Source organism: Mauremys reevesii, linkage group 3, assembly GCF_016161935.1.
Source record: "Mauremys reevesii isolate NIE-2019 linkage group 3, ASM1616193v1, whole genome shotgun sequence".
Taxonomy (NCBI): domain Eukaryota; kingdom Metazoa; phylum Chordata; order Testudines; family Geoemydidae; genus Mauremys; species Mauremys reevesii.
The window spans coordinates 9,532,732-9,547,335 of record NC_052625.1 but is presented as its reverse complement, the minus strand read 5'-3'; the positions used below and the strand labels follow the sequence as shown (position 1 = coordinate 9,547,335).

The 14,604-nt window shown below is 44.6% G+C and overlaps 1 protein-coding gene across 3 annotated transcripts in view; it reads right to left on the bottom strand.

The window, feature by feature from the left end:
• Positions 1 to 14,604, bottom strand: part of PLCB1 (phospholipase C beta 1) — a 627,028-nt gene that overhangs the window by 121,185 nt on the left and 491,239 nt on the right. For all 3 annotated transcript variants that reach the window (XM_039531329.1, XM_039531330.1, XM_039531331.1), the window contains exons 17-20: positions 8,633 to 8,717; positions 7,038 to 7,162; positions 5,093 to 5,247; positions 2,613 to 2,777 (exon numbers count right to left, since the gene is read on the bottom strand). In XM_039531329.1, coding sequence (XP_039387263.1) covers positions 2,613 to 2,777; positions 5,093 to 5,247; positions 7,038 to 7,162; positions 8,633 to 8,717 — 530 coding nt within the window. The remainder of the gene's footprint in view (positions 1 to 2,612; positions 2,778 to 5,092; positions 5,248 to 7,037; positions 7,163 to 8,632; positions 8,718 to 14,604) is intronic.

Genomic DNA, 14,604 nt, shown 5'->3' with positions numbered 1-14,604 from the left:
TGTCACTTAGAACCGATGTGTCATAAGGACTCCTTAATTAATTAAAGCAGGGCACTGATAAGTACATTAGTGCTGATAAAACCATCAAATAACAAATCCATCAATTGGTGTGTTTTAAGAGGGAAAAGTCTGAACAGGTTGCTAGACCTTAGTTATTTAATTACATAAAGCATCTTGACAGGCTGAATAGATTGAGGCAGTTTAGCATACTTGCATAATGCCAATACTAGTACCCTTCATAAGTGCTTTCCCTTGCATGCCTACACCTAACAGAGCTCTCCAGTGTAATAGCTAGTGCTTCAGAACACCTATCCTGCCTTTCACGGATCAGGCAAACAACGTTTACTGGACAGATGATGCCAGGGCAGAGATGGGTATGCCGGGGATGCTAACCTTAGCCTCAGTGAAAAGTCCTTCAGGGTTGTACTAAGTTCCCAGGGTTGCTACAATGGATGGGCCTTGGTGGTGGAGGAAGAACTACATTAAAAGACTATAATAGTAGTAGTCCAGAAAGGAACCTGCACTAACTTCATAAACAAATACATCATGTGATTTATTTTGAAAGAGAGATTGCTCTGGCGATATATTAAATAGCGTGTCTTTCCCCAGGAGGATGGGTGATTTGATAGGAAATCAGTCTGCCTGTGCAAGAAGGATTACTCTTTTCCTTTATGAGGTACGATATGTGAAAGAACTGAGCTTGGAAGGCCTGTCGCTTTTGAAAGCATTTGTTCATGGGGATCTATATTCAAGACAGTGGGAAGGCCCAGGTGAGCTAGGGCCTAGATTTACAAAGCAGAATGCAGTGAAACAGGAGCTTGCAGCTCCCAGTCCAACAAGGAATAATGAGACATTTCCTATCACCCAGCTTATTTCTGGCAACAGACCTATCCCCCAATCCTTATCCCTGGCACATGGGGATAGTACAGGGGTGTGTCACAGAGCTGTTGAGCACGACATCGTCAAATATTAACCCTACAGGGCTCTCCAGTGGGATGTAGTCTTTTGTTAGATTGGCCATGACCCACGGCTGGTTTTTCTGCAGGCCATCAGACAGAAGGGCTTGCTTGCTTGGGTAGAGTCCTAGAAAGGCAGTCTCTGATTTCATCCTCAAAAGCTCTGTGCCACTGGACCTTTTCTGCTCACAAGAACAGGGACCCAGGAGTCTGGACTGTCCATGTCCCAGAACAAGGCCTATTGGAAACCAAAACCGTGCTTGGCTTTGAATGAACATTCTTACATTGTCTTAAATTTTAGTAAAGGCCCAAATCCCACAAGTAACAGACCCTACCTTAATTCCTACCCAACCGAATGGTACTGTAAAAAATATGCCTCATATCTCATTACAGTGTCGTAGAGAAGCCATGTATAAATAAACATATGTGTTGTAAGGCTGCTTAAACAGGCATCATTTTCTCAGAACACACTACGTGGAAATCAGTGTTTTATTTACTGGATGTTTATATTTCACCTAAAAGTATGTAGGCACTTAGTTTAACCGCCCACTAACAACAGATTATATGAGTTAATCTTCAAATCACTCAGAATAATAATCCAGGCCCGGTATGAGCCTGGAGGCTCCCAAACATTATGGTAAAACCGGTAACAAAAATAAAATATATTAATTAAAGGCCCATGAGAACAACGACAACAACAACAAAATGCTAGTGCTGTTTGCAGAATCCAGCCCCGGCAGAACGCCAAAGGGAAGGAGATCTGCAGACAGAGCCTTCAGGTGAGGGAGCCCTCCTGCAACTCCTAGAAAGCTGAGTTTCAGGCACTGCCTCTGTAAGTGCCTCCATGAACTTTAATTGCTGTCATGGGACGTCAGGAAAAGGCAGCTTCTCTACTTGATCCAAGACTAATTAATTGCATTATCCAGTAAACTAAAAATAGACAATACTACAGCTCTCTTTAGGAAATTGTCTGCAATCCCATTTATAAAGCACTGTGAGATACCAATGCTGCAGGGGCATGATTCTGAAAGATGCTTAGCACCCTCAGCTCCCATTGACTTTTCAGGATTGGGTACTCTGGGTAAAATTTTCCAAAGCACCTAAGTAACTCAAGAGCCTACATCCCATTGTAAGTGAATGGGATTTAGGTTCTTAAGTCATCTGATCCCAGATTATTAAAGGTATTTAGGTGTTGCTGCGCTCAGCATTGCAATACCTAATTGACTTAGGAACCTAAATCTTCTAATCAAAAGGGATTAAGGCACTTAGGCATCAAAATCCCATTGACAGTCAATAGGCTAGGCTCCTAAGTGCCTAAATCACTTTGTAAATGAGACTTTGGCTCCTAAATGCAATGCTTGATGCAGCAACAAAACTGGGTTTCATGCACCTCGGAAATTTTTGCCTTGTATGTACAGAGGCCCAATCTTGTGTCAATGAAGCCAACAAAGTTACAGCAGTTGACTGATTTCAGTAGGAGCTGGCTTGATTTCATTGAAGCAGGGGCGGGTTCTACAGGATAGCTGTTTCAGAGTCTCTTAAACTATCTCTTCAGCAAATGCAATCGTTCTGATTTTCTGTAAAACACAAAATTAATCTAGTGGAAAGCAATAAAATAATCACTATGCACTGTAGGGAAATAAACATCACACCAACCTTCTTAAATACTATGGGTTCTTCTTCCCATACAGGATTAACAGCATTGCCTTGAGAGGTCTTTGTCTTTAAAGCTTTTCGTCTTGTATCCACAGGCAGGCCAAACATGTCTACTTCTACATAAGTACCAACTTTTTTATCCGAAAGAAACTGACCTGAAATTATCTAGAAAACAGGAGAGGCGCATTTGTAAGTGACTAATAAAGACAGCTTAGTGGATTCTGAAATTTCTGGCTGAAATTCAGGCTGCAGTCTTTCTAGTGATGGTATACTTCCCTCCTAAAGAAACCCAAAGCTCAAAACAAGCATTCTCTAATATTGCAAATACAGGACTCTAACATAACGTTATGGTAAAGAAAAAGATAAAGTAACACCAGAGCTATGTGTAGTGATGTTGCAACAAAGGCAATGATAAAAGAGCAGATGCGCTTATTTCGTTTTTGTCTCCTTCCAGACTTTTTTTTTTTTTTTTTTAAATATGAGGTACTGGAAAGGTTGTTGATGAATTCCCTGAGTAACAAGGAGCAGAGGGATATTCAGCCAATGTCAGGGTATCTTAAAGAACCTTGGATTTGCCCCAAGTATGCCAGCTCCCATTCATTTGTGAGGCCTCAGCATGTACCATGCCATGACATCACAACTAGCACAATCGCTACTGGACAGTCAGAAGGAGCCAACTTCTGGCAATTGCCACATTGCTCTTAAGGACTCATTCCTGCAAAGTGCTGAGCATCTCCCGAGAGCTCCTGAATGACCTCCATTTAGATGTGATCCCAAAGCTGCGAGCCACCTCTTTCACACATGCCCTCACAGCACAGCTTTGCCACAGCTGACTTGTGCCTGAAGCCTCAAGGTGGATATCAGTTTCCTCCTAGTGAACAAAACAGGATATTTTGTGGGTGGCTTCTGGACAGAGGAGATTGTTTGGCTGAGTAGATCTATTAATGAAATAAATTGTTTTTGTAACTCTGGGTATGAAACCATGACTTTTATAACTTCCTGATCTCATTGCAAAAACAACCCTATTGCTGTATTAATTTACACTATGCAGCATGCTCTGTTGGTCATCTCAGTGCAAGTTAGCATTTAGCATGGACTAGGGATGTTTTTAAGGTTACACGATTTGAAATACAGCACCTCATAAACAAAAGCTTAAAAATCTTCAACCTCTTCTTAGCTACATCAGTTTCCTGGTAAGTCTTATGTGATGGAAACGAAAAGAGATTGGAAAGGAAATTAAAAACAAAACACAAGAAAATTTACTTAATAGGCAATATTCCTTCAAAATTTGAGCATCTGTTTTTTTAGGAATTTAGATACCGTGGAGTTTAAAAATTAACTATGCCCCACTACAAATTAAATGTATCTCATTGTCTCAATTTACAGTATATCTACACTGCAATTGGAGATGTGACTGCAGCACATGTAGACATGAGTTAGCTCTAATCTGGCTAGAGTGAGCACCAATAGGGTAGCCATGGCAGGATGGACTTTAGTGGGGGCTAGCTGTCCATGGAAGTGTCCAGGGTTCTGGGTAGGCTTGTACAGGCTATGCTGAAGCCTGTGATGCCGCACCTTCACTGCGGTTGGTACCTGTGATGGGGTGTACAAACCCCATCCTGGAAAGGTACAGGTTAAAGAGATGCCCTGGGCCCAGGGGACTCTGCTGCACCACACCTGCATCACCCACACAGGCTGGAGGAAGAGCTTACATAGGGGAACACAGTCGCTTAGTGGCACTGGCAGGCAGGCTGTGGAGGTGAGCTGACCTATACTCTAAGCTTGTGAGAAGGTGCACCATGGAGCTCTTACTGCCTGAGACCTGGTGATGGTGACCTTACCGAGCCTACAGAGAAGGGACCTGTGACTCTCTGAAGGCCAAAGACTTTATTTTTATGTTTTAGTTCTTTACTTTAGCTGGTGGGAAGAGAGGGGCCTGGTAGGAAGTGACCCAGAGAGACAGCTGCATAGCATTTTAGGGTGCAGGATTTAGCGCCTACCACTGGGTCCTGGATCGGAGCCCAGCTGACAGGGTGGGCCTGGGCTTCCCTACAAACCTCTGTGGAGGGGCAACTACAGAAGCGGGGAACTTAGCTGAGGGGGAGAAGTCCCTGAAGATAAAAAGGTCTGGGCTGTGAGATCTTGACCCAAGGGGTAGAGTCCTGAGCATCCTGCTTAATCCTGAAGGCTCCCCCATTGTTGGACTCTATATATATCCTGAAAGGGTCAGACTTTAATACATGACCTGGCTGGAGGGCGGAGTCATCAGAAAGACAGACGACTGCAGGGTGAAGCAGCAGTAAGAAAGGGAGATGCCCAGAAGACAACCTGCCGCACCCCAGCCTGACCACTAGGCTGCGCTGGTAATGAGCGTCCCTTCAGTGTGTACACACCTAAAGAAGATCGGTCAGGGCTCCAGATAAAACAGAAATATGTCCAGGTTCTAACAGAAAAAGAATTTTCAACAACTGTGTACATACCTTCACAGACAAAGTGTTGGCTACTATTCCATCCACAATACTTTCAGTAAATGGGTCAAAATGTTTGTCCGGTCTTCTCATAAACTCTGGCTTTAGCCTGTAACCACTTTTGCCATTATATTCATACATCCCCATGTTTATTTGCATAGACAAATCTAAGCAATAAAAATATCATGAGGAATAAGTATCAAATATACAAAAACAAGTACAGCTGCAGTAATATGACTAAGCGCAATGTGAATAAACAGCTATTTCTTGAGCACTGCTGTCACTTAGACCTAGGTTTCAGGAAATCTTTCACTGAAAGACTGAAGTTTCACTCACACAATTCTCTAGAAATGTTCCAGAAGATGTGGAGTAACATTTTCAAAAGAGCCTAAGGCCTAGATTTTAAAGGTATTTAGGTGTTGCCCGGCTCAGCATTAAAGAGCCTAAGTGACTTAGATGGCTATGTCTCATTTTCAAAAGTGAGTTAGGCTCCTAAGTCCTGTTGACTTTAGGGTGACCAGATGTCTGGTTTTCGACTGCATCACCTGGCCAAAAAGGAATCCTTGCAGCTCCGGTCAGCACTGCTGACTGGGTGGTTGACTATCTGGTTGGTGCTGCTGCACAGCGGGTCTGGCAGGGTCCCTGCTAGCCTCCACGCCTCGCAGCTTCTGGGAAGCAGCCAGCATGTCCCCACTCCGGCTTCTATGCATTGGGGCAGCCAGGGGGCTCCGCATGCTGCCCCAACCCCCAAGCACTGCCCCTGCAAGTCCCATTGGCTGGGAACCAATGGGAGCTACAGGGGCCACGCCTGTGGATGGGGCTGCACGCAGAGCCGCCTGACCCGCCTCCATGTAGGAGCCAGAGGGTGGACATGCTGCTGCTTCCGGGAGCTGTTTGAGGAAAGCACCACTCGGTGCCTGTACCCCTGACTCCCTCCCAGGGCCGGGCCCCAGCCCTGATCCCCCTCCTGCCCTCTGAACCCCACGATCCCAGCCTGGAGCACCCTCTTGTATTCCAAACCCCTCATCTGCAGCCCCACCTCAGAGTCAGCACCCCCAACCAGAGCCCTCACACCCCCCTGCACCCCAACCCCTTGCACCCCAATCCCTTGCCCCAGCCTGGAACCCCCTCCAGCACCCTGACCCTCTCATTTATGGCCCCACCCCCGAGCCTGCACCCCCAGATGGAACCCTCACCCCTTCCCATACCCCAGCTCCCTGAACCAGCCAGGTGAAAATGAGCCAGTGAGTGAGCATGGGGAGAGCGAGCGACTGAGGGGTGGGGCCTTGGAAAAGGGGCGGGTTAAAGGTATTCAGTTTTGTGGGAGTAGAAAGTTGGCAACCCTAGTTGACTTTCATTGAGACGTAGGCACCTAGATGTAAAATTTCCCTTTTGTGCACACACATTCAGGTGTTTGTGGGAACAGCGAGCATGCATTTCACGGGATGCACCCATTGGGCCCGCCTACGAAAATCTGGCCTTGTCATTATGTACAGTGCCAAGAACAGTTGAATCCAGGTGTTATTGCAATAAAAATGATTTATAATAATTATCTCTGGAGACTGAGGGAAAGTTAGTTATATTTTCAGTTCATTACACAACATAAAGGGGCTGCTATTAACAGGCAAATATTTGCAGGACTACATATGAGATACTTTTATTTTTTCCAATACACAGAAAACCATTTTGACATTTCAGAAACTGCAATATGGTAATGGTTGGTAAATGACGGCTCTTTAAGATGATCACTGTGTGCATGTTGAATTACAGTGTAATATGCTAATGAATTTGAGAATAACTTGGGTTCAGTGGTAGGAATGAACAAACAGCTTCCTAGAACTGGTCAAGAGCCCAACATCTTTTGTTGAACAAAACAACTCTCTTGGCTTCCAATCACAAAACCTATTAAAAAAGTGGCAAGTACAGCCCAGTAAACCAAGAAAAAGCTGAGACTTACCTACAGTTTGGAAGTTAAGAGCAACCAGCTGACAGCCAGCATTCCAGAAGACTTGTGGCATGTAGTTTGAGGAATCTACACGTGTTCCCTTTGGATAAATCCTGCTAAGCTGTCTTTTGTTATATCTAGGTGGTGAGTGGTTAAGATACAGAACATTTGGCATAATAACTATATATACTTTCAGTCATTAAATGTAGATGCTCTTTACAGAACAACAGTAGGTTCCTTAGTGGAGTTCTCCAAACATACTACATCCACAGATTCACGTTCTTGGGAGGGCGGCTAGCCTGTACACATACTCAGGTGTCTAAGTTGAGGTTATAAAATGATACATGACATACTTTCCTTTTGTTCCTGTGAGGGCTAACAGACTCTAAAGAAGCAAGGGAAACGCATGGGCAAGTGTGGATCTTAGAGGACAATATATTTGTAACTTCAGTTACACAGTAAATAATCTAATATGATCCTAAATTGCCTCTACAGAAACTAACCAGAGCTGGACTGTGGAAAGCCGAGTTAAGAAGTAATTGCTCTCCTCACATGAGTTTCAGATCTAGCCTCCACATAGCGAAAGCAATGGTGAGTAAACTGATGTAGTGAGCCTGAGCTTCAAATGGCCACTCCACAAATTTTGGATATGGGAAGATACTGCAGTCTGGATGTAGAAGTCGCTCTCAGTTAATGTTCCGTAAGGCCATATTGTACCTGGATCCCTCTTTGTGAATTGAGGCTTCAAAAGAGATAATGACATACACGGAGAGTTGTTAAACTGAAATGGACTCCCCTTTAGTTATTTTTCTCCAAAAAATAAATCAGTGTAGCTAGCTCCTGGTAATCAACTGTGACCACGACTCAAACTCAGGTCTCCCATATGACTATGCAAAGTATTGAGTTACCCAGATGATCTCTCTCTGACAAATTGTCCTTTATTTCAATTTATCTTCTATCATTTTATATAACAAAGTACCATTGCAGTCTGGATGTAGAAGTCGCTCTCAGTTAATGTTCCGTAAAGCCATATTGTACCTGGATCCCTCTTTGTGAATTGAGGCTTCAAAAGAGACAATGACATACACTGAGAGTTGTTAAACCGAAATGGACTCCCCTTTAGTTATTTTTCTCCAAAAAATAAATCAGTGTAGCTAGCTCCTGGTAATCAACTGTGACCACGAATCAAACTCAGATCTCCCATATGACTATGCAAAGTACTGAGTTACCCAGATGATCTCTCTCTGACAAATTGTCCTTTATTTCAATTTATCTTCTATCATTTTATATAACAAAGTACCATTGCTTTGTTTTCTCACATGCTCACTAATGATTTGACTCACTCTTCCTCCCCAGACCTTCAATCTGTATTTTAAGATGTTTCCTTTTGCCCCTAATCTGTATCACAAGAATCCACTCTCAAAGCTCAGTGAGGTCTCATCAGATGCCACCTCTCTTTGCTAATGGAAGAGGTAATCAAGTTAACAAAGTTAGGGTAGGTTCCAAATTTCCCAAACTCATGTCTCCAAAGCCCAATGAAGAACCATAACAGCTCTTACTCAGATTTACAAAAGCACATAATGCATCTTTCTGAATGCCAAGGATACTCCACAAATTCCACTGGAGACTTCGTGAGCTGCTCAAGCCCTTTGGTTTCCACAAAGGAAGACATTTCAAAACTCCTGTTGCGTTCTGTAGTTCAAAGGGGGAAAACAGTAATAGATTAGAACATTGTTGTTTTCCAGGTTGTCGTAGCCACGTTGGTCCCAGGATATTGTAAGACAAGGTGGCTGAGGTAATATCTTTTATTGGACCAAATTCTCAAGGTGAAAGAGACAAACTTTCAAGCTGACATACAGTAGAGCTGCAAAACAACGGGTTCATCGCAGTGCCTATATTCCATCTGCAATTCAGTGACTTACCTATTTCACATCACTGTTCATATCATCAAATGATTTCCAAGATTTCCTTTTTCCATTCTTTTAAAAATGTATTTAAAATTAAAATGCTTGACAAAGCCACACGTTCGGGGAAATGAAAACCACAAATAAAAAGAAAACAAAACAAATGTTTCTGAGCCAGTGAGCCTCCAAAGTTTAAAAACATTCATTAGGTGAGACACAGCATTAACCCCACACTTTAAAGCCGCAACCCCCAGCTTTTACTACACGTAGTGCTAGGGTAGGATTCCCAACGCGGGGCCCGTGGACGCCATGGCGCCCACCGGGGCATCTAAGTGTGCCCACGTACTGGCCGGCGGACGCGCATCCGCTGAAATGCCGCTGAAGTTCAGCGGCATTTCGGCAGCGACGCCTCTGGATGACGCTGCTTGCTGCCTACAAACAGTGTCATCCAGCGGCGTCGGCGCTGAAATGCCGCCGAATTTCGATGGCATTTCGGTGGATGCTCATCCGCCGCCACGGTCCTCCGTGGCTTGTTGTCTGGCACCTGCCAGACGAAAAAGGTTGGGGACCACTGTCCTCATCTCATGAAAGGGGAGGGGGAGCACTGAGGTAAAATGCAAGCGCACACCGGGGTGCAAACATTTCCAGTTCTCTCCTGCTTACTGCAGGGCTTTGCTAGCTTTTCCAGTATTTCTTCCGGTGACATCCAAGACGAGGATGGAAAATGTCAAAGATAACAGTCAGAAGTACAGTGTCCTGTCAACTATTTTAATCCCGCATTTTCTTGCTGTTCAGGATGAATAAAAAATAAGCACACGCTGAGCAGCAGTGGCAGTCATGCTATTCCCACAGCTATGATTTCCACGACATGAAAAGAAGAGCACCAACCTTGTTTACTGAGGGACAGTAAAGGTGTTTCATTCTAGGCAGAGTGCAGCATTAGTAAATCTTATCAAGGACTGGGAAAATTATGCAAAAAGATAATGATGCAGAAACACAGGCAGCACAAAACTCTGGGAATAAATCAAAATACACTGTGGCTGAAGAAATGCTGCTAGAATTTGGGTAGTAAATTAGGGCCAAACCTTTGGATTAATACTGGAACAATATACCAAAGGTCATGGTGAGTTCTCCATCACTGGTAATTTTAAAATCAACATTGGAATATTTTTTTTAAAGATCTGCTCTAGGAATTATTTTGGGGGAGTTCTTTAGCCTGTCAGTCTAGATGATCACAATGGTCCCTTCTGGACTGGGGAATCTATGAATTTGAGAAGGATGCCGTCTTTTCCTCTGAAAGCTGTTAAAAGTCCTCAGAGATTGAGATCACTTTAGTTGTCCAGGCATCTCATGAGGCAATTAGTTGGGATGGACACATGAGCTGCTTAAAAGTTAACACATTTCTCTACCCGGCTTGTGCAATGATGCATTTTTAAACATCCCTAACCGTCAAACCAATACATTTGTCAATATATTTGGTACACTCATGATAGACCACGGCCCAGATTTACAAAGGTATTTATGTACCAAAAGTTGCATAGACATCAAGAGGGATTTTCAGAAGTGCCTAAGTGAGTTAGGTGCCTAACTCCCTTGAAAGTCAATGGGAGTTCTGTGCCTAACCTGCTTAAGCCCTTTATGAAAATCTCACTTGACGCCTATCTGCAACTTTTGGTACCTAAATATCTTTGTAGATCTAGCTCTATGCATTTATAGCAAAAAAAAAAAAAAATCAGGTTATAAGGTTGAGAGGTGTTTTCCTTGGATAAAAGTGTGAGGACAATTCTTTTTCATTTTCTCAACTCAAATAAGACTCAAAGTGTGAACTTTAAAAAAGAGTCACCTAGACACACAAACCAGGGACAGTTTCACTTTTAAAAAATGAATGTTTTGTAAGGACAAGAGTGTATGAAAACAAGGTTTAAATAAGGAAACTGTTTCTACACCTTAGCCACAGCAGCATAATAGCGAGCACTAGAATAAAGAGCTGTCAGGAATAAAAGGGACTAGACTTCTTTGCACAGCACTTGCTCATCCTATGGAGTTTGCTACCACAACAGCCCACAGGTACAACTGCTGTCAGCTGGGTGTTAAAAGTGAGGGAAATGTCATGATGGAGGGTATGATTTTGGCATGGCTGTTGTTAGTAAATTTCACAGCAGAGGTATGGGGGGGGAATGATAAGTCATGGAAAGGTCACCAAAGAATGCAGTACACAATAGTATAGTAGGAGTGCTGGATGCTGAAACCCAGAGCATGGCTGGGTCCAGCTCCCCACTGCCAGCGTTCTGACCTGGCACATGGGGTCGCAGTGCCACTCTGGGTTGGCCCATCTGCTCCTCCTTTTCCTGAGGGGTGGATGGACAAATCCAAGTGACGTAGACTAGCACAATGCCACTAGGTTTCGGGCCCAATCAGATGTATTCTTACAGCCATTGCCAAGATTCCTTGGAGTTTAATCAAATTCACCCTTTGCGTGACTGCGGTGACAAATCTGTAGCCCAAGTTACGACCAATTGTATAATGGAATATGACAAATCTTTGTCGCTACGCTCCTACAGCCACAATAAGGAAATGGCTGATAAAGAAAGTTTGCTTATGTTCCAATTGTATAATGGGAACTGCCATCCAGAATCATCACAGTACACGCTCTAATCCAGTAGCCTACAGTAGGTGTGCCAGATGCTTCAGAGGAAGGACTAAATAATCCTGTAATGTAATTATCTGTCCATATAAGAAACCTCTTCCCAACTCCAGGCAGTTAGAGGCTGGCTCATGATCTGAAGCAAGAGAGCTTATATCCCTTCCAAATGGTTTGCCTAATATAGCTGTGGATGGTCTCACTTTTTAAAAAAAGTTCCCGGTGTTACTGGTAGTTGTGGTAATGAGTTGCATACAGACCATCAGGTACCCATCCACCAGGAAATTCTGGGCATGGTAGAAAGAACATTTCAGCCATCAGCTCATGCACAGGAGAAATGCATGAGCCTGACTAAAAAGCTTGCCCCAGTAACCCAGTAAGGGTGAGATTCTGCGCTATCCCTCTAAGGCAGTGGTGCTCAACCCATGGCCCAGTCAGCACACATCTGAGGCCCAGGTGACATCCTCAGGGCCATACAGATAATCTATATATTGTGTGAATGTGGCCCACATAACACACAGAGAGCTGCATCTGTGGCCCACAATGGTAGATAGGTTGAGAACCACTGTTCTAAGGGTAAGTCTACACTACACACACAAAAAAAAAGACCCGGGGCAGCAAGTATGAGAGCCTGAGTCAGCTGATCCAGGTGAAAGGGCTAAAAACAGCAGTGAAGATGTTTGGGTTTGGCTGAAACCTGGTGAGGAGGGAGGCGTCTCGGAGCCTGGGCCCGCGTGGGAATGTCTCTCCACTGCAATTTTTAGCCCTGTAGTGCGAGTCCTAGGAGCCCGCGTCCATCGATCTGAGCTCTGAGATTCACTGCCATGGGGTTTTTTTTGGCAGTGTAAATATTCTGTGAAAAGCAGAGCACAGAACTCGCAACACAAGAGTAGGAGGCTTCTGATGGCTTTAAGCCATCTTTGCATACAGTTGATTTTAGACAGTTGTGGAGATTGGGGAAACCCTCAGTGTAACTTAGGTCATCCTCCGAATCTCTCCACGTTACAGCGACCTGGCAGTGCTGCCTAGAATCTCTGCAGCGCTATGTGCTGTGACCTCTTACCTGTCGTAAAACAGTCGCAGCGGGAGGGGAGAGACAGCCTAAGCTCATGGCTTGATTGGCTAAATGCATAGAGCTGGCTGCAATTTGCACATTCAATGTAAAAGGAGCAGCTCCCTTTTCTTTCGTGTCTGTTATTTCCTCTAGTGAGACGTGTGGACAGCCTTTCTATGCACCAGAATAGCATCCTGAATGGAAAAGCCAGGTCAAAACCCCCGTGGCTTAAGTAAGTTCTCCTTTAAATTTTCCCCAATTTCGTTTTGCACATGAGGCACGGACCCCTCAGAAAAAAAGCCTTTCATTCCAGCAAACTCTAAGCCATGTTGCTTGCACAGAAGTGCCTACAGTATTGAGAGCGGATTCCCATTCACCAAATGCCTTGGCACCTCTCTCGAAATGAAGCAATTACTGAGAGCCTGTGTGTCACATCTGAGTGAGCTCTGTTGCCTCACAAAGCTCTCAGAGGCAAAGTACAAGCCAGAGGCACAGTGGAGGCCAACTGACCTCGGTTGGTCTTAGAAGTAATTTTGTTGCAGTCACCCGTGGATTGAAGAGCCTGGCCTGCTCTGTGCAATCAGAACGAGAAGCCAAGTGGAAGCAGGCAAAAACTGAACAAGAGCGTTCCCTGCTCCTGCAGAGAGATAACAGAGGTAGGTGAGAACTCCCCATCCTTAGAGGGAGCCAGACGGTGAGCACCACCCCCACAGGTGAAGGAGCTGTATTCACAAGCACAGCACAGGGGAAAGAGAGCTGCTGGTAAGAGGAACAGCAAAACCAGATGGTGGGAACAATTCTCCAGACAGCTTTATAGGCTCAAAGGCTACAATGCCCCAGGATCACTGCAGGTTCCATCGGGTGTTAAATCTTCACTGAGTCCTCACTCCTTTTGCAGCACCGCTGTCTGCTGCTTCACCACACCCCTTGTTTTCTTTCCACGCTTAAATCTTTGTGGTTTTTTGCCCATGCTGCCCCAGGCCACCACCTTCTCTTTATTCAAATCCCTCCTTAGCACCCACTGCTTTGGGGAAGGCCAACAGCGCTAATGCAGCTGGCTGAGAAATGCTCCCGCGCACCTGCCATATAAGCCAAAACAAAGCCTGGCTGTGCTCAGAGTAGAGACCATCCTACAAGCTGGATTGTTTCAGCTCCATGCTCCTTGCGGCCGGGATGGGTGCCTTGTGCACTGTTCAGCAGCAAGCTACTGGAACTCACTGAGGTCTTCTTCCAGAACCCTCTTTCTTTAGGAACTACCAGCCAGACACCCCGAAGGCCTCTCAATACTATCAGTCGCAGCCTTTAGCTTCTAATGGGGACAGAGTCCCTGTCACGCTCTGTAGATGTTCCCCTCCAACAAGAAATACCTTCTCTGCACTCCTCTTCATGAGTCCCATTGAAGTCCCTATCTTATATAGAGATGGAGGCCTTGTCTGTATTAGCACTGTGTTTCACATTTCCCACCCTTGCTCCAGCCCTATCGATGGGACCACTGTGGAGTGTGTGTGTGTGTGTGTGTGGCTAGTGTAGGACTAGCCATCGGTATTGTCATCGAGGCAGCAGAACAGTTTGGGAATCTGAATAAGCATCCAAATATCCAAGCCCTTTGACGTTCATTTTTTTACTAGTCAGAATATGAGTTCTGTAGGAATCAAACAAGATGAGTGAACTGAAGCCTATGAATCTCTATGCATTCTCCACCGGGAAGGTTTCCAGAGCCTTCAGGATAAAACATCATTCCTTTTTATTTAATTTATTTTAAAGCCACCCCCATGTGGCTATTCAACTTCCATATGACCTCAGTGGAAAGTCTGAGAAAGACAGAGCCTTCAGGTTCTAATGCTCCCAGGAAAGAAAAGCAGCATCTCTTTGTCTTCTATTTAAAATGTGTTGTGTTAGGGTTTGTGGCGTATGGCGTCTTTTAGCCATGCCCTACCACAGGGAAACGCCCATAGTAATGGCGGAGCTGGCAACTGCAAA